A 16513-nucleotide genomic window follows, 5' to 3' on the forward strand; every position below is an offset into this window, starting at 1 on the left:
CACAACCCTAAAATGTATCATTACTGAAGTTTCTTTCTCTCAGGGCGCCCCGCAGGCATCGCCGATATTGTGTGCGCTCACACACAGGATGCATTTAATAGAGGCTTCCCGAGCGCCCTCGTGTCTCCCATTGAATATACTGTAAGATGATAGGAGCAGTAAATCACCTTTAAAAGGGGACGGATAATAGATGCTGGAATAAGGGCTATAAAGCTGTCTGATGAGGGGAGAAAAAACTGCCCGTGATACGTGTGATGTATCCCCGAAACCTGCTGCTGCACCTGCCGATCACTCCAAACTCCGCCAAATAATTGGAGGCGTCTAAATTCGTGCGCAACAAAAAATTAGTGATGCTGACCCTCCACTTAGATAGAGACGACCCTCCCTCCCTCTTCCTCCTCCTCACCCCACCACCACCACTCCCCTCTCCCTCCGTCTCACCTCCTCCGCCTCCCCCCTCTCTCTCTCTCTCTCTGTCCTCCTCATAAATCTATTGGTTGTGGTCTCGGCTCCACTATCCAATGCTTTGCTGATCAGACTGCAGTTGTATTTGGGGGAAGTTGGCAGCTGGCGGCTCACGGCGAAAGGCTTTCCTCCTCTCTCCCGGCGCTTGGACAGTGGAATTATGAGCAGAGCTGACCCAGCCTTTATCACCCTGTCTTGAATCTGTTTCTGTTTCACACCGCGAGAAATTGAACCCCGACCATGGAGATTGGAGTCCGCATCCTCTTGGCTTTCCTCGTCCCCCAGGTAAGAGAGGAAAGATACGTGTGTGTGCGTCAAAGAGAGTGTTGGATTTGGGGGGACAATCTCACTGAGAGCGATCCGACTCTCTCCTTTTTTATTTGAGCATCCGTCTGGTCTCACTCTTGTGTTCCTGGCGCAAAGCTGGCTTGTTAAGTTTGTCCCGAGTCTGCATGTACCGCACACACACAGCCACACAGTCACCTGCACTGCCAAACCGGGTCCGTGCCGTGCCAAGAGCAAGTTTATCCCCGTTTAGTCCCCTCTGTGCGCATGGCTGTCATTCGTGGCACTGAGTGTTTTTTGGAGGGGGGACAGAGGGTGTCGGATGTGGACCTGCAGTGGTCGCACACTTTGGGAATGCCTTTCACATTTTGTCGAGAAGAGAGAGAGAAGGAAAGAGAGGAAGAGGGGAGAGAAACAGAGGATGGAGGAGGAGAAGAGGGGGCTCAGAGGGAAAGAGAGCGCAGGGGTGTATCTTATGTCTATGTGCAAATCACGGCTCCGGCTCTTGTCTCTAGTCGCATCTATATTCCGCTCAGCCACCAAGTTGAGCGTTTCTTTGGGCTTGTGAGTGTGTGCGTGTGTGTGTGTGCGTCCGTGCGTGTGTGTGGGAAGCAAACAGGCGGATGAAGGAGAGGAGAGAAGGAGGAGGAGAGAGAAGGAGAGAAAGAGGCAGTGGGGGGTGTCAGAGAGGCAGAGAACTAACTTGGCCGCTCTGCTGTGTTATTTGTGGCGTCTCTCTGGGTATTTCACTCAGTCTATTGCTCTCCGTAGACGTGGGTTCTCTCGGGATATTTAATAAAGGCTTAATTCCCACTGTGATAGAGGCACTCACCCGTTTGATCTGACTTTAATATGGGAAGAGAGGGAGAGAGGTAACTCGGAACAGCTGTGTCTGCCAGTCAAGTCTTTAGACGACTATTTAAATGGAGAAGGGCAGCATCAAGGCTGCTCAATCTGATGCTTCTGTGACAACACTTTTGTCCACTTTCTGGCATGAATATCCCCAACTAAAGAGCTCAGATCACAATGCTGAAGTGCCCTTGTGCAAAGATGGATCCAGCTGCAGAGATTCACCGGCTGCCTTGACCTCTGATCCCTTCAGGCAGACAGAACGCAAAGCACACACTCCCTCCAAGATCAGTGCAAATTACCATTAGAGTCATCACTGTGTACTTACTCTAATGATGGTGGCACCTCTCCTGCCACGCTGCAAAAGTTTTAAGTGGCAGCTAATTTTAAAATAACCAAGCTGAGAGTATTCCTAAACACAGCAACAATGGGAGAGCCCCGAAGCGTGGCAGGCAAACAGCTCATTTGGGAAACTCTGTGTTGTTGTGCTGCTTCGCTCTCCTCTCTCATCCTTGCTCCCTCTCCCCTCTCTGGTTCCTTCTCCTGCAGGATGTTTTGAAAGGCAGCAGACAGCACAGCTCATTTGGTATTTCTTGTTTGACCTGTGTAGGCTCAGTGCACATTTTCTGCTGTGTATTATTCATTTTTAATTGGATAAGCCACCGGCTCATTTCCACGTTGTAGTTCGATCTTCTGATCTGAGGCGGTCATGATTCAGGCTAATAGTGCCTACAAAGAAATTATTTAGCTCTGTGTTTTATTGATTAGGACCTGCCCCCTCTTGAACACAGAAACACACACAAACACCGCCCACCTTACTACACACACTGGGGAGGTTTTCCATTGACTAGATTTATTCACTAACCCTATCAAGAGACTGATAACATGCCTACAAAACCAAGAGATTTTTCTCACATTTCCACACAGTGTGCCTGCTGCTGTGGAAGTTCACTCAAAGACACACACTCATTCAAACACAGTGCCAGATCTGTAGCAGGTGAGATGTATGGTGCTGGCTGTCCTTTGGCCTGTACTTCTGGCAGGCTGATTTACAGGCTGAACCAGCTCCACAGGGGGAATCTCTATCCTCTGGCTGTCTCACCAGAAGCGGTAGCTGTAAATATTTTCAATAACCCCACATGTATATGAATCCCTGAAGTGGATAAGGTGCTTTAATGCAATACATTAATCATATGTTTTGCCCTCCAGTGATGCAGCTTGTGTAGAAACACACACACATACACGCAAATACATCTGTATCCAACATGTGAACATGAAAATTATAAGTGCTTTCTCCCCTCTCACAATCACTGGGATGTCCCTCTCTCCCTCTCACCATACACTCTTAGAAATTAGGGTTCCTCCTCAAGGGCCAAGTTTGTACCCAGAACCAGGTGCCTCAGAAGAACCCCTTTTTTGAAGAAGGAGAAAGGGATATTTAAGGGTTCTTTGTAAGACTAAGTGTTTCATTAAGTTTTTGGAAGAAAGAGTTCTTTGAGGATTGTTTAAAACATGTGTGTTTAAAGATCCTCACCCTCAAATATTCACGTTTACCTGTGCTTCAAATGTTGTTTTCAAATGTAGATGTATCTGGAATCCCCTTAATCAAGTCACTTTACTTGTGTTCTGCCGTATTTAATATCTTTTCTATCATTTCATGCCATACAATACCACATGGTCTGCAGAAAATGCTGCCACTTGGCGTTTTGTATTTGGTTCTAATTTGTAACCAAGCTTCCGCTCCCGACCCTACTGCAGCACTGAAATAGCAAAGAACCCCATGTCATAGTGATTTATTGAAATCTCTACCCACTAAAATGCAATTGGGAACATTGTTGTGGGTGTTGTGGGTTCCACTGAACCACATCAGCCGTGGCCCTTTAGGAGCCTCATGACGCCCTAGACTGCTGGATGTGGTTCCCTAACCTTTTAAACTAAAATCATGATTAGTGGGAGAATGATCTATAGGTAATGCAGTCGAGTTGTCCTGGTGTTCTAACCTTTCCGTGTAATCAATCTACCATTTTTTTTTTCAGTTGACAGTACTTAATATCTACCAGGATTAGGGGGAGTAGTACCATCTGGTCCAGAAGGTCTGCCTCAAGGATCGCCATTTCCAGGCCTATTTTAGGATGACCCTTGGGCAGTTTGACAACCTGCTGTCTACTGTCGGGTGCTATAGCTCTGGGTTTCCAGCAACTGCCACCACCAGCATCTCCTCCATTGTTTGCCAACTGTAAACCTGTTGTTGTGACCACCACAGAAGGCGTGCCTCGCAAAGCATCTGATTGCACAACGGGAAAAAAGATCACGAAAAAGAGATGACGTAGGGTGTTGTCCTGCTTTGAGCTGAAGCTTTTTCAACTCGAGGAGTTCAGAGCGTGCTGACAAAAATAATGCCAGGTGCGTCGCAATGCAAAAACCGCAAGCAAAAAGCTTCATTCTCATTAAAAACAATTACAAAATGGCGCCTCCAGCAAGTGCTTGATGTGTGATCAGGGTTTTAGAAGGTGGAAAGTTCTCGGTCTGGGTGGAACCTTTCATAAATGGTTCTAGGTACAAACCTTTGTTGGGTTCTCAGAAAAACATCTGGAAGGGCTCAGGGTAGCACCTTTATAAAACCTTTATAAAAGGCTCTACCAGGAACCACAAGGGGTTCTCCTATGGGGCCAAGCTGAAGCACCTCATATGGTTCTAGGTAGCACCTTTATATCTAAGAGTGTATTATAGTGTGTGGGATCTTATTTATAGATGCTCAGGTAGGGAGCCAAGTTCCTCTACACAAAAAAGCTGCCATACAGTCCTATCTTCCTCCCACCGCCCAACACCTCCCCCCTCACACACCCACCCACATATGGGCACAGTAGCAGCCCCCTCCTTGGCAATAAATCCCTGTTTTCCAAATGAAACACTAAGCAGTCTCTCCGGGTGGAGCAATGATTCAGAATAAGCACAGCACAGCTGGGAGCTGCAGGTGCAAGGTTTTTTTTTCTTTCCTTCTTTTTTCTTCTTTTTCCACTTTGATTCCTGCTCCCTGTCCCCCACCCCCCCCCTTGTCTGTCGCGTATATTTGTTTTTCTCCCTCCCTCTTAGCTTTCTTCTGTTTCACATCCTCCCACCCCGTGAAACCAGTCTTTTACCTTAATTAATGTGATTTACCCACCCTTAATCCCCCCCACTTATTGCCTCAAAATGCTCAGCGCCATTTTCTCACTTTACTCTCTCTCTGTTTCCACCTTTCTATCTCTCTCTCTCTGTCTCACCAGTAGACGGTGGATGACAGTTATACTCAGAGTTTAAATTCTGGGCTGGCACCTGGGCGTGTCTGTGGGAAGATTTGCTGTCATGGACGTTTATGGGCGCGGTGACCAACGGACTGTTAAAGTTCCTGTTTAAGCCGCTACAAGCACAGAGAGTGAGACAGATAGAGAGAGAGAGGAGGGCAGGTCGTGGTCTCAAGAAAAAAAAAATTCAAGTGTGGCACTGGAGGCAGAGAGTTGCCATGGTGTCCTGTTAGTCATAAAGAGGGCTGACCTTCGTGGTGACATAAACACATACACACCCAGCGATGCCTGACACAGACACCCACACTTTGTTTCATTTTTGTCCTCCCTGACTCCCCCCTCCGGTCTGTCTCCCCCTCTTGCTCCTGGAGGCAGTCCATTGATCTAGAATTATCAAAATGAGAGGACACGGCCATTCCTGGTATGTAAGCGTCATTTATTATTCAGGAGAGCAGCAACAGGTTGGAAATATGAACACACACACGCATTCAGTAGAGGCCCATGCTGTGTTTAGCATCCTTTAATCTTTTTTTTTCTATTTCTAGGTTGAGCTCTCTGATCATATATTCCAATGGGTTTATTGTTCAGTCATACAAGGCTTATGCATTAACCTCTGCAGAGGATAATGAAGGATGCTCAGTGTAAGTGTATAGCTGGAGACATGTCATGTCTATCAGTAGTTACAATGAATCATCCCACCAAAGCCGACCTTCAGCTAACCTTGTATCTCCCAAGGAGGTTTGTGTGAAATGTCCTTTCAAACCTGCCACCCCTCTGTTACCCTGTGCTGTTTTAGTGGCTGTTTTTTTTCTTACAATGGAGTCTGGTTAAGGCGCAAGACTATGACAAGCCACAGAAGCTAATGATGACATTAATGAGGAATGCCAGTCATTAAGACAGGATGATTTCTTCCTTTCTGCCTTTCTCTCTGCTGTTCACAGTGTCATCGTCACCCTTTCTTGCTCTGCTCTCATTCCCCTCGTCATCTCCCCTCACGCTGCTCTCTGGAGTTTTAGCTCCTGTGGACGAGCAGTTGGAATAAAGAGTTAGAGTTCAGAAAAATTGCAGAGAGGTTTGCAATTTTAACAGCCGACAGTGGCACACAAACACTCGGAATAAAAAGAGCATGAAATGGCTCAATTGAAAGCAGCCCAATACCAATCTAGACTTTGCTGTCTAAATGTACCCTGGTGTTACTGTGGTTCTAACGATCGACTGGCAAATAGGCTCTCTCGTGTGGGGCTTTGGGGTTTCAGTCTCCTTCACATTCTACTTATCTGCGCCTTTTCCTGTATGAAAGCACACAGCCAACCACAGTTGTGGTGCTACAGTGCTCTTCAGAGGTTTTTTTTTTCTTTTGTTGGGAGTCAGCTGTTACTGATAGAAACCATCTAACTCTAAAAGCTTCCTGTAAGTGATTACACACGCACATGCATGCACACCTGACCACACAAGTGCAAACTAGTGCACTTGCGCAGACCTTTCTTTAAATGTAAGAGTCTGAAACAGAGGGGTTTTTTTTGCTATTTATCAGCGTGTTCCCTAGTGAGTGTGGTTGAGCAGCACTGCGCTGTAATGGGCTATAAGGTCAAACGCTATCTTAACTCCGCTGTGGGAGGGTGTGACCTTTGAGCGAAACACAGTCTTCTTCAATCTTCTCTCCCTTGACATCGCCACCCCACTCTCCTGAGGAAGGGAGTGGATGAGAAGAGGACGAAGAGAGGGAGGGATGGAGATAGTGAGAGTAGTAATTAAAGTAAATATGTCCCCTTAGCGCTCCATTAGAATCTGCCTGCATTTGATATAAGTGGCCTAATTATGCAAAACGCCAATGGACATTGCGTGGTGTAATCGTGAAATGTGCCAAGTGAAGAAAAAAAGAGAGAGAGAAAACCCTGCATCCTAGGAGAGTGGATTAATGGCTTATTTGTGAGTACTGATGAGTTTTAGTGGGTGGAAAAAGCAGAGAAGACACACACACACACACACACACACACACACAAAAGGCCTCAGTAAGCATGTGTGAAGGACATGGCAGCACAATGCGACACTGTCCCTCCAGTTGATCACGCTTTCATCTCAGTTTGTTCTCCTCTTGTCAGTTTCGTGGTCAGACAAGCAGACGAACAAGCGCAAAGATAAAATAAGTGACAGACAGACAAAGAGACATAATAGATACCCAGGTAGAGATAGCGTCTGAAAGAAAAGCAGCTGCGTATCCCCACCCGAAAAAAGCAATCCCTCGACTACCGCATTCAAAACCTAAAGTGTATGAGGAAGAGAGACATGGTTCACAGTACCCTTGTCTCTCACTTTCTCCATCTCCCTGCCCGTGCCTCCTCTTCCTCCTCTGCCATCCGCTCTGACAAACACTCTCTGTAACACATTACAGATATTCATGAGCTATTCACCCACTCTGTTTGTCTGTCTCTCTGCCACACTCACAAACATCCAGATATGTCCTCCCCTCTCTTTTTCTGTCACACACACACACACACACACACACACACACACACACACACACACACACACATGCACACAAGCTTGGGCCTATGTTTGGCAGGAGGCACAAGTTTCTTTTTTCAGCCGTGATTGCGATGACTCCTCTCTATTGCCGCGGAGTGTGTGAAGCCGCCAGCAGCACAGTGGGAGTATTCATGTAAAAGGGCTGGTACTGCGGGGTCCCATTTCTTCCACAAGAGTAGTCGCTGATGATAGTAGCGGGTGATGATATTGTAAGTTGCTCTAGCCTTTCAGTGAGCAGTGCCCCATTGTTGGTGTGATGCACTTTCATTTGGTTAAGGTAATAGATGTGTTGCAGAGCCTACTTGAGTCATGAAAAAGAGTCGTTTAGCACATTTTCGTCACTGACTGCATTGTTAATTGTAGCCACAGGGTCAAAAGAGGGTGATGGAGATTTCTGCCAGCTGCACTTGATCTATTTTTCATGAGTGCACTGGTAGATGAGTCGCTCGCCAGTCGGTGTTGCTGCAGATAGATGTGTTCAGCGATAGCACTGCATCCCTGGCCACAAGGTAGCTAAATTGATAGGCGGAGTATTTTGAAATAGATATAATTCAAAGCCCTTGGTGTTCTTGTCTGCGTGTTCTTATTCAGAAAGAAACAGGCTTCTGTTTTCCCTTCCCTCATATTTACTTGCACTTATCAAACTAAATGGAGCACTGGGGAGGAAAATTCAAAATGCTAACAGTTATCCACTATGCTGTAATAAGCACCTCAGGGGGAAACAACACCACAAGCTTTAAACATGACCTAGCCCCAATTAGGCTTTACACACAAATTTAGATGAACACTTTTTTCTTTTTTTTTTTTTTTTTTTTTGGAGTTCTTGCTCTCTCTGAGGTCCTCAATGCAGATTTTTTTTCAGGCTGGCAACTTCAGAGTTTAATGAGGTCTAAAAATTTCTGAGTGTACATCCGAACACTCAACTGAGAGTATGCAATGCATGGCCTGCTGTATGCTTACCTTGCACTGTCCCCTATGGATTAGTCTACCTCTGGCATACTAATTTGGAGTTTTTCCTTGCTTAGAATAAGGGGAAAGTGGTGACTCAACTTACTAAACCTTCGATATGGGAAAATAAGTTTAAACATGCACAAGATCTGCTTAGGTCGTCAAACAATCAACTGTACACTTAAGAAGTTTTAAGGTGTAGCAGAGGTGTGGACTCAAGTCACATATATTAGGACAAATTCACTTGCAACTCGACTTGGACTTTAACAGCAATGAGTCGTGACTTCACTTAGATTTGAGTCTTTTGACTTGAAAATACTTTATATCTTCCCCTAAGCCCAAAGATTAGAAAGTGTGTTATTTAAAAAGTGTGCCACGAATCAATTAATTTCCCTTAATTCCCCAAATCGAATCATTCCTGGCAGGTTGACACTAAATTCCCCACATCCACTTTGTTTGAACCAGTCCAAACGGACTCAGTTAAGTTGCAGGAGGGAACTGTAGAGAACCAATGTTATGTTACTGAGCGGCAGTTGGAAAAAAATGATACCACAGATCATTTTATTTGCATACAAAAACTATGCGCTGGTCACCACAAAAACAAACTGCAGTATATAGAATTTGCAGGTTGAAAATTACAGATGGAGATGCAACAACTTCCAACAAACTTGTTTTAACAAATAAAAAAAAATGTTAGAAAGGATTCACGAGTTCTGTTAATTTAGTATGTATTATCAAAACTCAAAGTTTAGGACTTGAGACTTGACTTGGGACTTCTGAGCCTTGATTTTGGACTTGACTTGGCACTTGACTTGAGACTTGTGAGTCCTGACTTGAGACTTGACTAGGCACTTGTGTACAAAGTTTTGAGACTGTGACTTCCAAATCAATGACTCGGTCTCACCTCTGCGGTAGAGTAGTGAAAATATAAACTGAAGAAACAGAAGAACAGGAACAGCTGTACAGTCTCATGCAATGCAGCATGTAAACCCTGTAATGAATTCCAGCTTTATGATGCTTATCATATTCAGTGTTATAATGCTCACCATTTTCAGTGTTGAGACTGTGATACAAAGGTGTTAATTCAGGTGTTGAATTTACATTGCAGTGTACTGCATGTGTCATGTGAATTTGTGTTTGTGTGTCACATGCCGCAACAGACAAATTTGGTTCACAAAGATAGCTAACGGAATAGACGATTAATTGGTGGCAGAGACTTGCATCATGCTGATTAATCATGAATGCTGTTTGGGCTGCATTCTTAATGCGCACTCACACACACACACACACACACACACACACACACACACACGCACAGTGTACACAGAGACACACAAGTAGCCTCTTTCTGCTGACCGATGTACTTTATAAAGCTTCTCATTTCTCACTTCCTAATCCGCTGTGATTGTTAAATTCCTCCCCATAATAATTCTTTGTTGACACTTGTTTTGAATGCGCCATTTTCCAGTTGATTCGTAACTGGTCTCAAGGTTAGCGTTAGGAGAAACACATCAAATACTGCGTTATCTTAGAGGATAAACAAGGCTGCACCTTTGTTGCGGATATCAAGGTAGCTCAAAACGCTTCATATGGTCTTAAAGTTGGATAATCATACAAGATGTATCATCACCTTGACTTTAACATTGGTTTTAAAGCTCCGGAGAAAACCGATTCTATGATGTGCCACTTCACTCTCAGAGCATGTGATGTGTGTGTTTGAAGGCGTCAGCCCTACTTTTTCATTCTCTCCCAACATGACTCTGGGGTTTTCCACTTCACTCCGTGTTCAGCAAGTGTCTTTGAAGTAATCAAATCCCTCTCTGCTGTTAAACGGAACTGATAGCTGAGAAGGTCTTCTTGACTTTTACAAGAAATCACTCCAGCTTACTCACTTTATCCTTTTTTTTCCTCTTTGCTACTCCACTCCTTTACCCATTTTTCTTTTCATCAGCTCACCTCCTTTTCTGCAGTTCCTCTGGTTCTCTCCTAAATGTGTCTCCAGCCTTTTCCTTCTCTTTCCAGTTGGTTGGTAATCCACACGAGACGGGGTTACAACAGTTTTACATCAAATTTCTGACCTTTCTCTCCCCGTCTGTTGGGCTCCCATCCTCCATTATCCCTGCTTCAGTGTTGCAGGAGACATCAGGCGGGAGACATATTTGACCTGTGAGAAAAGAAAAAAAAAAAAAATCAATCTTTTTTGTCTGCCCTGATGTGTGCAGTACCGCCCCTGCTGCCTAGATGGCGACAAAATGCCAGATATTGTTTGAAGGGTTGTCAAGGATAATTGCCACTCATAACCACTTGGTTTTTAAGTTCTGTGTGTGCATGTGTGAGTGTGTACGCGTGTTTGTGTGAGTGTTTGCTGGTGCATTTATGTCAGCATGGTCCCTGGTAAAAGTGTTTTTATGCAAAGGTGCTTTGCAGAGGTAGAGTGGCCATTTAAACCCCTGGTCTTGACTGTCAAGAAACAGACAGGAATTGGAGGACTCATTTGAAGAGAGCACACAAAGCACTATATTGGTGCCTACGCAGGCAGGTCGCTTCAAGGCAATTAGAATAGCTCTTCCCACTTATTGCTTTTGATGTCAGCATGTGGGGGAATGAGAGAGAGCCAACTTTTGCCTGCCACTGACAGAGAGGGCTGCCACTTCAGTTGAATTCCTTTAGACACAATTAATGTCACCCACCATTCAGGGTTTTATCTCATATTAATGTGGGCAGGTCCGAGGCTTTGAGCTTACAAATGAATTAAATGATGGGGCAAAAAGAATTAAGTGCGGGAAAAAAAGCCACACTAAGGAGGGTGCCATTGGGTTGGTAATGACCTCGTCCGTGACAGTTCTGTGCACTGGTTTTACTTTACTGTGAAGCTGTTTGAACTCACTTGGAGTCGTGTCTTGATGATCCTCACTTTGATGTTACTTTTATGCAATATTTAGGCCAGGGAATGTTATAGAGCCGCTATATTTGACACTTTCAATGCATTCCAGTTTCATATGTACACACAGCGAAGAGCTTTCTTTATTCGAAATGAAAGGATTCTCAGCTACAAAGCTACTTCTTCCCGTTGCTCAGATGCCACAGACAAAAGGCCTGCTTGAGTGGAGTGTTAGTCATTAAGAGGCCATAGGCTATTTCTGGGGGAAATGAAACATTGTTATGGCTTGAAAGATAGATGTGACGGGTTTTGAGATCAGACAGAGATCTCTTTGATCACCCTGTCTTGTGTTTTCTTGTGTTTGTACTCGGCCTATCACCATAACTAGCAAGGGGGTGTATAAGCTGCCCATAAGCTTCGAATTGAATGTGCTGTTCATTTGTAACCCTACTCATTTGTGCCTACTATTTGCTTACACTTTGATCTCAAGAGACTCTTCCAAAACAAGGGGTGGGGTTTGAGGTGGTTGGGCTTTCTTGGCCTCCAGCCCTGAATGTTTCCCCAAAATTGTTAAGAAATCTGATATAATACAGTCGAGTAAATGTTCTTCTGTCAGCCAAATATTCAGTTCAGAGTACGGAAAACCACATGACTTGGCAATTTGGGGAACTTTAATTTGCAGATAGAGCACCACAGATTATTGTGGCACGCATTGAAATGTAGCGGATTTGTCAGCTAAACATTTGGTCTGTGAACTCTACTTCAGCATAGTATTAAAAAAAAATAGGCTAGGTTTCCCCCAAGGACCCCCCAAGTTTGGGCTGAGCCCCGAATGTTTGCAACGTCTGGCTCTGTCCCTGGAGACCACCTCATTGAGTTCCTGCATTGGGTGATCCATGCCGGAATTCGTCCTGCAGACCTGAAGTAATTAAAACATAGAGTTTAGGGCACGTAGCTTGCAATCCATTTGGATAAGTGCTTGGATAGCCATTTGCAAGTACACTTAAGGGCTTTTGGTGAAGTTGGTTGTGCTGTGAAACTCATGGGAAGGCTGAGGCAGCACTAATGAAGGCAAAGACGATTCTGTGGCTTTGGCTGAGGACCGGCAAGGTGAGTGTAGTGATTTCCGTAGAGATGCTGAATCCGCCCCCTCACACGCATGCTGTGACTAATTCAAGTGACTGAAATAATGAATGGTTGTCATTAAAAGCAAGGCTGTTTGTCAACTGCAATATGAAGTCTTCACGCGACCACAGGGATTTGCACCCATATTATAGCGTTAGCCTCCGCCCTGCTCATTATCTGAACTTCACTTCTCTTATCAGCTATAGGGGTGGTACAGCTGTGCTATAGGCTTCCAGCTGCACAGATTCTCTGAGGAGCGAGCTGACTGGATTTGATTTTCATTAGGATTGCATGTCTTCACTGTCACATCCTCTCCCCACCTTGCACGCTTTACTGGACACAATTTTCCGCTGTGGTAGCCTCCATACTGACGGCTTGGTTTTCTCATGCCGCAGAGTTACACTGGGTGGCCGGTTATCTGTGCATTCACCATTACAGGTCCCTGTGTGGTTGACCTGCTCAAAGAGGGCTTTTCTGCCTCTCCTAGAGTTCCACTAGGAGACACGCTCTGCTGCTGTCCTGGGATATGCCACCTGCAGAATTAAAGGAACTCTAGAAGGCTGTCACAAGTCAAACAGTGTACTGCGCAGACCTGGGTTGTGCACATCACACACATCCTCATGCACACACAGACTGTTGACAGACAGTTGAAGGCTGAGACAGTACAAGCTCATGTTAGTGCTCCACAGAGGGTTTGAGAGATCGATGGGAGATAATTATTTCTAATGGAGCCAGAGGAGAAAGGAGAGTGTCCTTTTCAGCCATAGCCAGACTGTGTACACACAGCACCTAGAGTATTTGAGATAGATTTGGGATTGAATTAAACCCAAATGAGTGGACTGACTGCTGTTATTAAATGACCACTGCTTAATCAGAGCCACAACCTTAAGGTCAGAACCGTGAAAACATTTACATAATATGTCAGTGTGTAAACTGGGTTGTTAAAAACGGATTTTTACCCTGAATTTTGTAGTGATGATGGGAGTGTTCATCCAATTTTACCTGTTTTCACAATATATGCCTGGGTATGATCTTTATAATAATAATAATAATAATAATAATAATAACAGCATGAGTTATTTCAAATAGTTCCAGTCTTTCCTAATACTTCAGATATCCAGTTAAAGCTGTGCCTCGTCTTTGACGTCTTTATCTCCAGAGCTTCACAGCATCTCATGTTTGGGTATTCAGGACAAGAACATGCACATTCATTACAGCCCCGGTGTGTTCCTACCAACAGAGGACACAGGCTTAAATTAACATTGCTCTATCCTGTGATTTATGATATGCTGCCTCGGCATAGTCTGGCTCACTTATAGTGCAGACAGTCTCTCGCTGTCGGGTGCAGACTCAGACACCTACAGTATGTCACCGTGTTCACTTAGCCTACTTTGTAAAACACATGCACACACACTTAGAAACATTCTCATGATGATACACTAATTATAGTGTGCATTTCTGCTGAATTTGTTGTGATGACACCACTTACAGCAACGTTCCTGCTTAAACAAAACTCACCGAATGGGAGCTAATGATATGGGGTTGACCCCCCTGCGGGTAGTCGGGCGATTCAGCTAAGCTTGCTAATAAATTTAGACGGTCGGGTCATTAAGTAAAAAAGCAACATTTTGAGTAAGTAATAACTTAAAGAAACATTGTGCAATAGTCCACCTTCCACCTTGTTTCCCCTCTCTCTGTGTTTCTTTTTCCATTTAAATAGTTTTGGACCAGGGAAATCTGTAGAAGTCAGACATATTTAAATATCCCAGGTCATAGTGTAAAAGTATTATCCTCAGAGATTATCTCAGCCTAACACACCAAGCAAGCAAGCATTTCTGTCCACACTGAATCAGTTAAATATGTACTTCTGTAATGTCATAAAAAAGAAACCACTATACCTATCAGCTGTGCATTTATATAAAGAAACCATATACCAGATCAGCTGTGCACTCAAGATCATACTTAAGATGTAGACACTTAATTAAAAGATGGTGAGTACTTGCCGGCTTCCTACATTTGTGCTTTTTAAATAGAAAACACACGTTTTATATTGTGGTATTCACTGGAAATGACATACAATATTGCCAACAGCAAGTAGGTTGTTATTTGCGATTGGTTCAAGACTATGGGGGCCAGGCTCCAGTAACTGATTTATGCATGTGTTCACAGATCCTGCAAGGCGGATTTGCTCTTCTAAAAAACCCTGAGCATCACCAATAGGCAGAATGCATAGATAGATAGATAAAAGACTGCTTAACACTGATGTGAGGAATTGCAGTTCAAGTATCCTGAAGGAAACATTTTGTGACATACACTGATTGGCTTTCTTAGTGATGCAAAGCAATCCTCTTACCAGCAAGAACCTCAAAGCTCAATAATGAACACGTACAGAAAAAAGCCAACAAGGAAGTCAAGCTCCTGGCTAAAATGTAATAGTTCAGGGCATATCCCTTTAATGTCATAAGTTGTTGTTACAGTTATTCTACAGACTGAACGAAGTACATAAAATGTGTTAATAAGTGAGCTTTTGGGGTTCTGGTGCAGTAGATTGATTTAGTTTCCTCTAGAAAGAGCCCGGCTAGCTGCCCCAGTTTTTATGCTAAGCTAAGCTAACCATCTCCTGACTGTAGCTTCATTACCTCCGCCAGGGAGGTTATGTTTTCGCCGGCGTTGGTCTGTTTGTCTGCAAAATAACTCTAAAAGTTCTGAACGGATTTTGATGAACTTTTCAGTAAAGGTTGATAACGGGACAACGAACAGATGATAAAATTTTGTTGGTGATCGGTTGAAGCGAAGTGGATAAAATAATAAAATGACGGGAAATCCCAGCTGCTTGGCGGAGGTCTGCGCTCTCCGAGTGCTCTAGTATTTACCATGCAATCTCGAATGAGTATTGAGAATAAATCCAAAAGGTAAAACTACAGTATTTCTATTAAGGCGTTTATAAGTTACTAATAGAATATCTCAGGCTACCATTATGAAATCAAAGACTGTGATAAAGCTGTAGAAGGACAAGGACAGAGAAAGTTTACCAAGGCAGGTGAGGTAAGGAACAGAATGATGAAGGAACATTTCCGTAATTCAAATGGCTAACATGCAGTGTACTCAGTTTGTAATGCTAAGCATAATGCTAAGACAAAGGCAGGAGTGTCAAGCAGCCTAGCTTAAGTCAGATAACACTCAACTTGTAATTCAGCTGCAGTGGCCAGCCAGTAGTTTGCAGGAATTTAGCAGCTGCAGGAGCACAAAGTCATCTGAGAGGAGCTTGTTATGTTGGGTGTGCATGTGTGTGTACTTCAGGTTGTTTCACTCAAACACTTCTGATGCCTTTCATTCTCTTTCTCACCTGAACACTTTGGTTAGAAACTATGAAACAGTACAAACAAAGGATTGCTCTTGAGGATTAACACCGCAGCTCTCAGAGACAGAGGTGTCAGACATGGGAATGCTCAAATAATTTAGCGTTAATAATAGGAGTACATTCAGCACCACTACAGACTTTTAGTCTAAACATTCACAAAGTGAAGCACTTTAAAAAACTAATGTACATGTCAAGTATTTGACTCCACCATGGATGCGTCTTTGATAACTCTCAACATCAAAATCCCAGACAATTTATTCCCTCTCCTCGTCTGAATGTGAAGAGACTCTAGCACTTAACTTTGTTTTTGCAGTGGGTGGGTGGAAGCTGTCTCTGCTGTTCTATGCTCAAGTTGGAAAGTAACTTGACTTAGCCAAGAACTGATAATGACTGTGTGGGAGAGCAGACATTAAAATGATGATGCCAAGATGAGAAAGTATACGATGTAGGTTATGAGTTATTATCCAGCTTCTGAATGATATGAGAATAAGAATTTTGGATTTATAGTATCACCCAGATGTTATTGTTCGACTGGAATCAGTGAAGTAAAGAACAAATAAAGTGTCGTTTTCTTGTGTGCGTGTACAAAAATACATGTTTAGAGTACCACTTGCCGGAGTTGGTGCAAATCAAACCCAGCACACTGGGGATTTGATTTCAGTACTGCAGGTTCTTTTTTAAACTCAGAGATGATACTTGATCTGCTGACTCATACTCAAGGCACACTTTAGTTGCAAATAAATTTACTTTACACAACAATTGCAGCTCTTAAAAGAGTGCACTGATTTA

At 43.8% G+C, this 16513-nt stretch overlaps 1 protein-coding gene across 1 annotated transcript in view; it reads left to right on the forward strand.

The window, feature by feature from the left end:
- Positions 1-473: 473 nt before the first annotated feature.
- cdh13 (cadherin 13, H-cadherin (heart)) overlaps positions 474-16513 on the forward strand; it is a 460534-nt gene continuing 444494 nt past the window's right edge. The window contains exon 1 of the mRNA XM_049574962.1: positions 474-750. Coding sequence (XP_049430919.1) covers positions 706-750 — 45 coding nt within the window. The 5' untranslated portion in view covers positions 474-705. The remainder of the gene's footprint in view (positions 751-16513) is intronic.

The sequence above is a fragment of the Epinephelus fuscoguttatus genome, linkage group LG4 (assembly GCF_011397635.1).
Source record: "Epinephelus fuscoguttatus linkage group LG4, E.fuscoguttatus.final_Chr_v1".
In the NCBI taxonomy this organism is placed as follows: Eukaryota; Metazoa; Chordata; class Actinopteri; order Perciformes; family Serranidae; genus Epinephelus; species Epinephelus fuscoguttatus.